This window comes from Aspergillus ruber (genome assembly GCF_000600275.1).
Source record: "Aspergillus ruber CBS 135680 unplaced genomic scaffold scaffold00004, whole genome shotgun sequence".
NCBI lineage: Eukaryota > Fungi > Ascomycota > Eurotiomycetes > Eurotiales > Aspergillaceae > Aspergillus > Aspergillus ruber.
Window position 1 is genome coordinate 1,058,678 of NW_024467300.1, and position 12,585 is coordinate 1,071,262.

Consider the following 12,585-nt stretch of genomic DNA (forward strand, 5'->3'; position numbering starts at 1 on the left):
CTACCGAAATCTAGACGATGCTCCGCCGTCGTCTGCCCAAGGAGGACGGCGACGACCACCAACGAGCCTCCACCTTCCCAGTGCCAACGACCCACGAAGAGAAGGCCCAGACGCAAGACCACTATCATGGGAACCAGGAACGCCAGATTATCCTCCGACCGCGGAGTAAACGACGCAATGGTTTGATATTCGCGCTGGGCGGGTTGTTCGGGATCTTCATTGCGCTGTTCTTCGCGAACCAACAGGAGGTTATTAGTCTGGATTCGTTGATGGATTTGAATCTTGATGCGTTGATTGATGTTATTCCACAGGGAATTGTTAAGGATGCGAGGGAGTTTTCGGTATTCCCTCTCTCACCAAGCACACTAAAATCATGAACGTTTGTTAACAGTGACCACAGCAACATGAACGCGAAGCCGTCAGCTACGACCCCTTCTCCGTCGGCCTGCACCTCCAATCCCAAGGCATAATAGCAAAATACCCCATCGTCATGATCCCCGGTGTCATCTCCACTGGCCTCGAAAGCTGGGGCACCGAAGCCAGCTCCCGGCAATATTTCCGGCGCCGCCTCTGGGGCAGCTGGAGCATGATGCGCGCACTGGTCCTGGACAAAGCAGAATGGAAGAACCACGTCATGCTAGATAAAGAGACCGGATTGGATCCGCCGGGAATCAAGCTGCGCGCGGCGCAGGGGTTTGATGCGACGGATTTCTTCATCACGGGATATTGGATCTGGAATAAGATATTGGAGAATCTTGCGACGATTGGGTATGATCCGACGAATGCGTTTACGGCGGCATATGATTGGCGTTTGTCGTACGCGAATCTCGAGATCCGCGATCAGTACTTCAGCCGATTAAAATCCTACATCGAGACCGCCGTCGAGGTCCGCGGCGACAAAGTCACTCTCGCCTCACACAGCATGGGCTCGCAAGTCGTGCTCTACTTCTTCAAATGGGTCGAAAGCGATGCCCACGGCAAAGGCGGCAAAGATTGGGTCAACCGCCACATCGCTAACTGGGTCAACATCAGCGGGTGCATGCTCGGCGCCGTCAAAGGCCTCACAGCGGTGCTCTCCGGCGAAATGCGCGACACAGCCCAACTTAACGCCTTCGCCGTCTACGGCCTCGAAAAATTCCTCTCCAAAGAAGAGCGTGCCGAGATCTTCCGCGCCATGCCAGGCATCTCCTCCATGCTCCCCAAAGGCGGCGAAGCAGTCTGGGGCAACGCAACCTGGGCACCAGACGACCAACCCGGCCAAGCAATGACCTTCGGAACCCTCCTAAACTTCCGTCAGGATAACCTCACCGCAGCCACCGAATCCTCCTTCACACATAAGAACCTAACAACAACAGAAAGCTTACAGTACCTCCTCGACCAAAGCGAAGACTGGTACAGCAAGCACATCCGCAACTCGTACTCTCACGGCGTCGCACACACGCGTAAACAAGTCGAAGCAAACGAGAACGACCCCCGCACGTGGCTCAACCCCCTTGAAGCCCGTCTTCCGCTAGCACCGGATATGAAAATCTATTGCTTCTATGGCGTCGGCAAACCAACCGAACGCAGCTACTTCTACCAACAAGAACCAGACCCTCTCGTCAATCTTAACGTCAGCATAGACACAACAGTGACAAACACAGAACACGGCGTCGACCACGGTGTCGTCATGGGCGAGGGTGACGGCACGGTAAACTTACTCAGTACGGGATACATGTGCGCGAAGGGGTGGAAGATTAAGCGGTATAATCCGGCGGGCGTGCAGGTGAAGGTGTATGAGATGCCGCATGAGCCGGATCGGTTCTCGCCACGTGGGGGGCCGAATACGGGGGATCATGTTGATATCTTGGGGAGAGCATCGTTGAATGAGCTTGTGTTGAGGGTTGCTGGTGGACAAGGAGATATGATTGAGGAGACGTATGTTTCAAAGATAAAGGAGTATGCGGATCGCGTGCAGATATACGAAGAGTGACCCTATATATAGATAAGTCTGTATGACTTGCTCATGTTTTGATATCCATAGATTAATGTATTATTCGTTGGCACACATTTTCAGTTTACTGGTTGGTTTATGTTTTATGCAAATGATAGAATGATGAGAACTGGATTATAAAGTATAGACACGAAAGCAAGCGTTATTGTACAGGTTCATAAATCATAAAGCTATCGGATTAAAAATGCGGGTAAGGATAAGGTGCCTCGTCGCGTCACACAACCAACCCCCGGAAGGAGGGGCGACCGTACAACCCGACGGTGCGCCGCAAGATAGATAAATAGGGCGGAAGATAGTGTATTATCGGAAGGCATGGTGGGTCGTGGAAGGTGTGAAAAGAAAAGCGTTCCCGATAGCAAGCAAAAAAAGAGAGGAAAAAAAAAAGGATAAATAAGTGGGCGATGTCTCCGTCAAAACATCGTCCCACTGGCCCGATTCCTCGAGCCGTTGGAACCATCATCCAAGGTACCCAAAAAAAAAAAAACAGACCGGGTCTTGGTTATCCCAAGCTGTGTTCGCAAGGTTGACATTATAACCTCGCACGATATCCAAGCGAAGTTCATAGGTTATCAAAAACGAGGCGACGATAAATCCAAAGAGATCCCAAGGTCTGCAAGGTTGGGCTCCCTATTCCCCCTCTTCTCTATATCTCATGCAAATGGTCGTTAAAATCAAGCATCACGCACAGCGAATGAAGTGCGAGCAAAAGCGCCAAACTTTTGGTTTTTCGTCATATGTCCCAAACCAAGGCGCCGAATAGTTGAACGATGGACATGAAGGAGAAAGACTGTGAGACTGGCCCGATCGAGTGTCCAGTCGGATAAAGAGTGACTAGGGTCGGAATCAAAAACAAAGCCCAGGAATTGGCAATAATCAGACAGCCAAAATCGAAAGGGCATCCACAACGCCACCGATATTAACATTATGGACGGAAGATCTTTGAAAGACCCTTTGAAGTCGACAGTGCGACAGGGCCCTTCACAAATGCATATACAATCGAAGAAAAACCAAGAGGAACAAATCCCGCAGCAAACAATGGCGTTCAAAGCGGGCGGAGAAAGTAACAAGAAGCGATTAAAATATGTATGTGTCGGAATCGGCTCGATGCAAAACGAAGAGCAAGACCCAGTATGTCGTCTAATACAGAGCAAAAACGCCGTTCGTAGAAGAAAATGCAATCACACGGATTAAGAAATTTGGTCAAACGCGGGAGGCGAACTTCCAAATCGTTTGAGCAGATTTGTGGGACTATGGACTCACGATGTGATGCCGTCCAGCCTCAAGGTCGGAAGCAGGGGAGACCAGAGAATCACTCTCCCAGGCGTAGTGATCATCCACGGGGCTGAGAGAGCCAGACGAAAACGAGGATGAAGAACCAACGGTCCACTCATCGCTGTCGATAGCCGAGAGGCCATAGCCGTAGCCTGGAGCAGCATCACCAACCTCGACATAGTCGTAATCCCAGCGGAAAAGCTTGTCAACCTGAACGCGTGGGAGGAAACGAGTCTTGGCGAAGTAGAACGCAATAGTGGCCAAGAGACCACCACCGACCAAGTCGACTGCGTAGTGGTGAGAGAGGTACATGGTAGCCCACCACATCCAGAGCGTGTAGGTGACAAACAGAGGCTTCAAGCGGGGGAAGACCTGGCTCATGAACAGAGCAGCCAGAGTCGAGTCCGCAGCATGCAGCGACGGGAAGGCACCGAACACCACAGGAGACTGCTTGAAACCAGAAGTGTACAGGTCAATGCCCAGAAGCTTGTCAATGCGGGCCAGACCCGCCGGGTTACCCTGCATCGAGTAGTCGGCCGGGGCCAGCCCATACAGATTCTCATACCACGGAGGCGAGCACGGGAAGAGAAGTTGGATGGCAACGGCAGTCATACTGATGTATCCGAAAGTCCGGGCGAAGACGGGGACGTACCCGGGGGGGCCGAAGAAAAACATGATCAGGGAGGTGACGAAAGGAGCACCATAATGGCAGAGCCCATACGGAATCCAAGCCAGAACGTCAAGCGCAACATTCTGGTGAGCGGACAGAATGTTGCTGATGTTGGCGCCATAGAGAATGTTCTCCAGCGCAGGCAGCACTCTAACCCAAATAGCAGGGCGCCAGTCACTTGGAACGAACCTGCGACCGTTAGCGACTATTTGCGACAAAGCAGAAAACGGGTTTGCAACTTACTGGCAAGCGTAGAAGAATAAAAGCCATCCGGCAATAGGCAAAAACGGCAAAAAGAACTGACGAGTAATGGGAAGGAGAAGAGAGACGAGCAAGCCCGTGAACATAGCCGTCTTCCCCAACGGCCCCGGAGACTCGATGATAGTCAGCGAGAAAATACACACAATCAACAACAGCAAGTATTGGAAGTCGTATAGCGTCCACCGATGACTCTGTAGCGATCTAAGCGTATCGACGGGCGAAAACGATGTCTGCAGCGACGACAACGACGAGGTAGGCGTTATCCGACTTCGAAGCTTCGATCGGAGCTTGCGTCGCATCCGATGGGGGACGAGGAGCTTCATTGAGCGCCATGGTACTTGAATCTGAAGCTTGCCGAAGTGGTTCTGCGTGCGATCCTTCCACGACGGAAGGGAGGAATTCATATCGGCGGGACAATTTGGTTTGATGTTATGAAAATCAATAATTTGTTTCTTTGTGTTGGTTTAAAAGGTTGTCGTCGGAGGAAAAGCAGGCAGAACGAGTTGTCGAACTAGGCTTCCCCCAAGGCAGAACGGGAAGGCAGAACACGCGAGGCCTTGGGAGGAAAGAGGGGGAAGGAGCGCTCAAAAGTTGAAAGTCGATCCGAAGGAAATAATGTCGCTATTGTTGTTTTTGCAGTTGTAAAGTCCACGGGACTCCGGCAGTAGATGCAAGAGGACAGAGACGGAAGGAGAGGAGAGAACGGGAGGTAGCAGGAGATCACGTTGTAACTAAAAGGGGGTTCCGTCCCTTTGACGCAAGGCGGAGACAGCTTGTTAGAAGCTGGACCAAGAGTCACTGCCACGAAGCCGTTGAACTTTTGAGAGATTGACGATATCGTAGGGTAGAGCAGAGGTGAGAGTAGAAGAGGAGAGAGAAAAGAGAGAAAGAAAGGGATCTGATGATTTCTACTTTGCTGGAACTGAAAAAAGACGCTCAAAAAGGGAACGGAGCCGTGACTTGGGCGGACAGCGACGGGTATTGTCACGGTACCGTATGGTATCGGTACCGTGTCATGGCGTCACGCCGGAGAAATACGCTGGCCCAATACGGGATAGTCTAATCTCAATGGAGTAATATACTAGATGCGCCATTCCTAATATAGTAATATTATGCCTGAATAGCACTTCAGGCATACAAGGCGGATTCCTCGGAGTAAACGGAAGCCGAGCGCCTGAAATGTGACCGGAGCGTACACCAGCCGGTGAAAAACCAGATCCCCTGTCGAGCCCAATTTTGGTTGGCCAGAGACGCACCGGTAGCCAATCCCAACCAGAGGATCTCCAGAATCAATTTCGCAGACCCCACTCAATCACGCTCCGTCAGCGGCATCCGATGGTCCCGAAATCACCGACTTCTGGAGCCAAGCTACTAGCGCGGGCGGTGTGGTGGTCCTTTTAGGGCGCCTCGAGGAAGTTGTCAATAAAAACTGGCTCTTTAAGAAATGATGCTCTAAGCGCTGTGAAAGGATCGGCACATATTGAAGTCTCCTGTTGGGATCTCGACCACCATTGTATCTCGTATGAGTATGAGTACGGTGTAGTTGTAATTGTGCCCCAGGCACTTTAGGTCATAAGAGCTAAGCCATCATCTAATTCTATATCGCGTTGAAATATCTGCCCAGATGAGGCGCAGTTATACTTGTAATCTTGCCCTGGTACGGATTGTAGTTAGATTGGTAGTTTAGTCAGTATGTATGAAATTTTAATACCGTCACATACGGTGCCGTACTCCGTAGCGGTAATTGTGGCCATTAGTGGTAATCATAACACGAGACCCTCCTCAAAAATGGGCGTCTCATCAAAGCCTGTTGTATCGAGAACTGGGCTTTGACACAGCAGATCACGGCAAGCCGGCTGTACGAGTACGATCCGAGCACTGTATAGAGCACTACTATGTTTATACATACATTTGTATAAGTACTTGTACGGAACAAGATGAGATGAGTACAAGCACGATGTTTAATGACAACTGCAGCCGTAGCGCTGTATGCTGCATGTCGCTGTCATATGATGAAACAAACGTGCAGAAAGGATTCTCGGATCGGAGGTTGCTCTCTTAGCTCCGGCGAGTACATCTTGTGCCTTTTCACATTACCCTGTTCTATCCTGCATAAAATTGCCTTTAGACAAACTTAGGTAAGGTTTGTTCATATCAAATTATCAAACCACCTAAGACAATTAATCCTAACATGCAGCATGCTGCAGTTTCAACCCAAGAGGACAAGGCGTTTTCTCGTATTCGTGTGTGAAGGCAACAGGATACTCCGTACGAAGCTTACAGAGTACATGAATCGTAATACGATACGCCTCCCGCATACTTGCTCCGAAGATTCTTATTCCACAGGAACTGAGATCGTGCATACTTTGATATCACCGCACGCCACAGTTGGGTGTTAAGTTGCACCATTCCGTGGTATATACATCATGATATATCATTTTGCGTTTTCCTGTCCAGGGACTAGGTGCGGGGATACGGCCATCTTGATAATGATCGTTATCGATGATGCTAAGATATGATTGATTATTGGAAATGCAACCGACTCTATCCTGACCAGGATACAATCGAGCTACACGATCACTCGATTTCTGCATAACTGACCTCTTACAGGTAGATGAAGTCATTCCAATGTCTTGGCTATACTGTTGTTTTGTACATACCTACTTCTATTCTGTACAGCACACCAAATGCACAGCAGTATGGATATGCATACCAAAAACCTTCGGCGAAAACTTACTCGTTCCAAACCCTTCCAAACATCCAGAAAAATCCACCTCCCAACGCCTGACTCGATGATGCCAATGATATCATCCATGCCGAAAATGTCTCCACTAAAAACTTCCCTTTTTCCAGACGGTTGACGGCACGACACGGCTGTGACATCCACGACATGCTACATTCCAGCCGAGAAGCCCGTGGAATGGCCGTGGAATATTCGACATGTGCCCCCGTACCTGGTACGGCATTCCGAATGGGTTTTTGAACACTTGCCTAATGCGGCTACTTCAAACGATGCTGGATCGTTGACATCATGGAGTCTGAAAAAGGTAGTGTATAAACTTGGAGGATTCCACGGCAGGCTATTTGATGGTTAATGGGCGATAGCTCTAGCTTCACAGTTAATTGCTACCGAAAGGTAATTGAGGGAAGCTCATTGTGCATTCGTTGGAAGAGAAACCTAACCAGAGGCTCTGATTTGGATCACTTCCGCCCTTCCGATTTGGTAGCAAAATTGCCATGACTGGCTCTCACTGCACAACAGTATGATTGGAAATATCCTTCAATTGCATTTTGCCTTTTCCATTCAATCGGCGGGGGAGGATGGGGCCCAGATCCAAGGTATCATTGGATGTCTGATCAGCCTAATAAGTCCTGTTTCAGAAAAGGTATCGAAGAGCCCTTTGGCCGCCTGAGTGAACCGAGGTTGGTGATCAACATTCTCTTTTACAATGGAGAGTTTCATTCTTGATAGATGGATAATTCCAAAAGAAAAAAAAAGGTTTCATTCACACACATCGAGAATCCTAGCTTAGAGAGGAACCTCGCGCAAGTCTGCGTAATTGGTCGATGGTAAATAGTTTGCAGATCATATATTCTGCTGCATCTATTGATTCGTTCCTTTGGGGCACAATACAATCACCCCACGAAAACTAATCCACGTACAGACATACAGCCCCAATCACCTACATGCAGAAAAGCTATTTTAGTATACTACCAATGCCGCTCAAGCGTGTACTCCGTACAGTAACCCCAAGAAAACCAAGTCAGCAATGGTATTATACTCTGTATCGTACCTATTATAGTGTTGGTAACAACAAAGCTGAACAGGCTAGACTAAGCCTGCGGACGTTGTCACTATATGAGCTGTGGATATCTGCATCGCCTTGTAAGATGAGGTCAAAGGATGCTTACTGCACAGCCGGTATATACTGTACGTTTTATGAGGTACTGTATGGGTTTGGTAAATGATGCATTCATACAGGTTGTTACAAGTACTTGTTTGCAGGTGGGTAATCACTTGGAGGAGTTAGGTGAACGTGATCTTGGCGAGGGTCAAGGCATCTATATATTAATATTCAACTTTTTATTCAATTTATGCAAATACCACTTGTCCACCAACTGTATATACGGCATGAGAATGCGAGATTGTCATAACAACATTAACCGAAACGCCATGAACATGCAATCCGTTTATTGACCCTCAGACGAAGCAGCGAGCATCGAGAATCCCTTAACCAACCCCATTGCTGACCCCGCAGCGACACCACCCACCAAAACCATCTGCAACCCTCCAACTAAACCCCGTCGACAATTCCGCGATCCTTTCCACCCGCTCACGAAGCATGTCTTTGAATACCCGAAGACGAACAATGCAACCGCCATCGTTGCGATGGACCAGCGGAGTGCAAGATAAGCATCGAGCGGACCGACGAAGAAGTATGGGACCAAGGGCACAAAGCCGCCAATGAAATAACCAAATGCGATTGTCAGAGCGCAGATCAAGGCTCGCGATTCGGAGGGTTCAGGAAGTGTGTGGTGGAAGTTCATCAGGAAGTTCGGGAGCATAGGAGATGCGGAGAGGTGACTGGTGAGTGCGGAGACGAGTTCAGAGGGGAGTTCATAGGGAGCGAAGATATCGGAGATGGTTTCGGTGGTGGAGGGGGGATTGGTGATGATTTCATGCTTGGTTTCTTTCAATGTTGCATAGTATGATTCTCTGGAAAGGAGCCCGAGTCAGCTTTATTTCGTACAACTGAAGCTGCGCAGGTACTTACTCTTCACTCTTCGCGCCCAGGTATCCTCCCAGACCCATGGAGATGGCACCCGCGATAAGCTCCGCTAACCCGCCAAAGACAACCACTTTGGTGTCGCCCAGCGCAGACAATCCGGCCGTAAGGGCGAAAGGCACAGTCATTCCGTCCGACAAACCGATGATCGCATCAGATACTGTGCGTCCATCGACGGTCCAGGATGGGTCTTTCTGGTCTTTCTTCTGACTGATAATGGGTGATTCGATGTCTTCTCCATGATGCAAAGGCAACTGGTGTTCCTTTTCCAAGTCGACATCCGAGAGCCGACCCGGAAGGGGCGTGTAGGTAGCCACGATGTTTTTCAGCGTCGCAAGTGACATTCTGGCGGTGTATAGCTTAATGGATTCGTGAGTCTGTGAAGTTGTCTGAAGTTTCTGAAGTCGTGCGTGAAGTCGTGCGTGAAGTCGTTGGTAATCAAACGGTGAAGAATAGCCAACACACCCAGGTCAAGTTACACAAACAATTGCCCAGTCACCAACAGGAACAAGCAGAAGCTAAATAACCTCCCTCCCCCTCCCATCGATACGCCGGAAGCGCAGGTGATGATCGGCCGACCATGACCGCTCTCGTCTATGCGCCTATCGAGGAAAGCGCATCAACCCCGTGCCAGCCATTTCCGGGTCTGGTGGGGCGGGACCGTCCGTCAATCATAGGCACGTGGGCGGTCTGATTCGTCGTTATGCCCTTAGCTAGGCTTGGGTTTGGGCCTATCGGTGTTGCGCATTTGGTCAGTCTGGATCAACCCCGCAAGTTCTCTGATTTACTCGAGTTTATCACATTCATACTGTCTGCTCGGTAGCTATCAGCATAGTCACGGGTTTCGGCTGTGGCTTGTGACTGACCGCACTGTCACAAGGTGAGCTTGAGACCTATCGGGACGCTGTTGTAAGGCATTCTAGGTGTCGAACAGGGTATCTTCAACTCGCGTGAGACGAGGATATATACGAGTATTCAACGTAACAATATCTGGAGCGGGAAGCATGCACTGAGGTCAGTAAAGTTGAGCATGCGACACTATGAGACAACATGACCCGTTCTACCAACACGGCCGCACCTTGAACTCGACGCTGATTATATATTTAAACACTTGAATTGCACGTAAATAACAAAAATGCTTTCAAACCGAATGTAGCGCCTTCACTAATGCACCAATGGCCATTTTTACCAGCTTAACTCCAGCGTAAAATCATGCATATTGACAATACAATACGGCGAAGAACTTATTACTGCGAGTACCTGCAGAGATTCAGTCAGTACGAAGTATAAAGCCACCAGACCAGAACAAACTCACGGCCTCCTCTTCTCAACAGTCTCCTTGTCCTCACTCTTGCCAGCCATGTTCCAAAGCCGGCTCTTGTACGCAGGGAAAGAAGAGTGGTTCCACATGTTCACAAGTATACTGTCAATTGTCAGCCGTTGTCCTTTTTCACCCTTGTTTTCTCAAAGGAAGGGAAACAAACCTCTGACTCCGATCGACGTAGTCCTCTTCCTTCAATTCCTTTACTCCAACCGTCATACCATCCTTTGTGAACATAACATTGCGCTTCTCCATCTTTTCGCGTGTGGTGTTTGTGACATCCTGGACGATGCTGTAGACGATGAAGCCGACGACCGCGAGGACGGCGATCACGACGAGGAGGATAACGAGGGGGAGGAGGCTTGCTCGGGCCATTTTTTTCCTTGCTTTTTTTTTTGTTCGGATTTAAGAGTCAATCGAGAAGGATATATTGGACTGAGTATATATGCTGTTATTCAGATGTACTCTCTGAACGTAAAGAGCTGGTGTTCGCGAAGATCGTGGTCCGTGAGTCGTTGATCGAGTGTAGGGCTGACTGATGTGCGTAGTATCTAGAGAACAGAAGCATTAGCGATAAAGGCAACATATAAACATATATACGAGACCGTACCTGCAGAATTGTATGTGAGAAAGAAACAGAATCAAGGAAAGGAGGGGAATCCTGGGGTTAAAAAGAGTTTGACGTCAGGGCAGGTTTTTCTTTGCCAAGGCGCATTTGCGGCATGTTATTTGGTTGCCTACCGTGGCGCTGCCCCGTAAGGCTAAGCCATAGCCATATTTATAGATTGTAGTCAAACAAAGGGGCCAATTTGATTGACTTGTACTCCACAGAAGTTAAAATGATCGGTTAGGCTGATATGTATGTATCACGCTGGTATGAGGTACATAATTGTTATGCCTGTGCTTGTGCATCGCTGACCAACCAATTCCCCGTGCCCAAAAGTCCAACATGGTTAATTTGAAGATATCACTCCCTTTATGCGCGAGTAGATCTGTAATTGTTGTGCTAAAGAGAAGGCTAACAGACTCACGAGACTTGTTGTTATCCTCCATGACCTTCTCATTCCCACAACGCCTGCGCATGATTCCATCATGATGTGAGCACTGCTCCAAAGTGGCATACTGTCTGTCATATGTAGCTATAATGAGTCAGGAGTCTTGTGGTTTCTTCCTCGCATCGACGTAGAATACCTGACAGAGACATCATTTTTTCACCCACATCCATTACAACAATATGTATCCCTTCAAAGACCTCCAGAAACGAGATACCGAAGATCTACCAAACCTATACCACCAAAAAGACTGCTTGGAAGGCAAGATCAGACGCGCCCGTAAGAAGCTCATATAATACCATGACAAGAAGAAGTCTGAGATACACATAGCTTATCCCAGCCATCTCCCCATCCAAACAATACCTCCCCGTCCAAAAAATACTACCAGCTCGTGAACTGGAGAATTAGTACAAAAGGGAAGCAGCTGAACTTGGAGTTCTCTAGGTAAGCGCCTCAGATCTAGAATTCAAAATCAAACAGCAAGTTGTGATCGTCGCAAATCTCTCTCTATCCAAACACCATGACGATCTCGTCGAACGGCAGCGATCTGCAGAAGGGAGGAAATTGACCGATCAGGTGCTAGCTTGGCAATTCTCGATAAGTTGCTATTCATTGGAACTTGATGGCCTTGTTGTGGACTCTTGTGTACTCGCGCGGTAGGGCTCGAGGATGGAGCATACGGTAGTTCTGAAGTCCTATTGCGCCTCGAACTACAGCTTATGTGGGACTACGGAAGCTTGGTCCGTGCGGATTGTGCCTGGTGTCCTATATTAGGACAGTACTTGGGTACCGATGAGATCATGGTGTCCCGTATTTTTCCATGCAAACATGACCAAGGCACAATGAACTCCATTTTGGAGAAATAGGCCCGCCGGAACTGCTCTCATCTCAGAATGGTCTGGCCATGAGCGCTGCAATTGAGAAGTATCTTGGCCCTGGTAGCTTTGCCATCGTCACTGAAATGCCGGACAAACACACAACAAGAACGCTCTTCCCATGGAAGAAGTAAAAAGCGCGTGACCACAAATTTCGCATAATAGTCCTGAGTGAGAAATGCTAGATATGCTAATCGATGCCACAACACTCATATGGGGAGACCTTGATAACAGAAATTTATAATTCAGGGGTGAAAAACGGCTTGTGACATGCTATCTTTTTTTTTTTTTTTTTCATACTGCGTTCAAGCGCCTCGACATTTTTGGAGTGCAGTCCCTGGAGATACACCTCGT

At 48.7% G+C, this 12,585-nt stretch overlaps 4 protein-coding genes across 4 annotated transcripts; 1 reads left to right on the forward strand and 3 right to left on the reverse strand.

The window, feature by feature from the left end:
* Window positions 1-17: 17 nt before the first annotated feature.
* EURHEDRAFT_449795 (phospholipid:diacylglycerol acyltransferase) lies at window positions 18-1,972 on the forward strand (the record flags this gene model as incomplete). The annotated part of the gene is made up of 2 exons (XM_040783844.1): window positions 18-341; window positions 401-1,972. 2 exons carry the CDS (start codon window positions 18-20, stop codon window positions 1,970-1,972), a joined length of 1,896 nt encoding a protein of 631 aa, XP_040641919.1.
* A 1,240-nt stretch (window positions 1,973-3,212) lies between these two features.
* Window positions 3,213-4,848, reverse strand: EURHEDRAFT_274290 (phosphatase PAP2 family protein). Its single transcript, XM_040778169.1, has 2 exons — window positions 4,179-4,848; window positions 3,213-4,124 (listed from the first exon to the last, which is right to left on the reverse strand). Exons 1-2 carry the CDS (start codon window positions 4,598-4,600, stop codon window positions 3,242-3,244), a joined length of 1,305 nt encoding a protein of 434 aa, XP_040641920.1. The 5' UTR covers window positions 4,601-4,848; the 3' UTR covers window positions 3,213-3,241.
* A 3,539-nt stretch (window positions 4,849-8,387) lies between these two features.
* Window positions 8,388-9,327, reverse strand: EURHEDRAFT_449434 (VIT1/CCC1 transporter family protein; the record flags this gene model as incomplete). The annotated part of the gene is made up of 2 exons (XM_040783811.1): window positions 8,388-8,913; window positions 8,972-9,327. 2 exons carry the CDS (start codon window positions 9,325-9,327, stop codon window positions 8,388-8,390), a joined length of 882 nt encoding a protein of 293 aa, XP_040641921.1.
* A 569-nt stretch (window positions 9,328-9,896) lies between these two features.
* EURHEDRAFT_409570 (uncharacterized protein) lies at window positions 9,897-10,701 on the reverse strand. The gene is made up of 3 exons (XM_040781108.1): window positions 10,468-10,701; window positions 10,299-10,406; window positions 9,897-10,243 (listed from the first exon to the last, which is right to left on the reverse strand). Exons 1-3 carry the CDS (start codon window positions 10,677-10,679, stop codon window positions 10,231-10,233), a joined length of 333 nt encoding a protein of 110 aa, XP_040641922.1. The 5' UTR covers window positions 10,680-10,701; the 3' UTR covers window positions 9,897-10,230.
* Between the last annotated feature and the right edge of the window lie 1,884 nt (window positions 10,702-12,585).

Bases quoted from the DNA above. Each gene is read 5' to 3' on its own strand.
- EURHEDRAFT_409570 (XM_040781108.1), bottom strand. From the start codon at position 10,679: ATGGCCCGAGCAAGCCTCCTCCCCCTCGTTATCCTCCTCGTCGTGATC. The intron at 10,407-10,467 runs GTTTGTTTCCCT...GACAATTGACAG, and splicing joins TACGTCGATCGGAGTCAGAG to TATACTTGTGAACATGTGGA.
- EURHEDRAFT_274290 (XM_040778169.1), bottom strand. From the start codon at position 4,600: ATGAATTCCTCCCTTCCGTCGTGGAAGGATCGCACGCAGAACCACTTC. The intron at 4,125-4,178 runs GTAAGTTGCAAA...TAACGGTCGCAG, and splicing joins TTATTCTTCTACGCTTGCCA to GTTCGTTCCAAGTGACTGGC.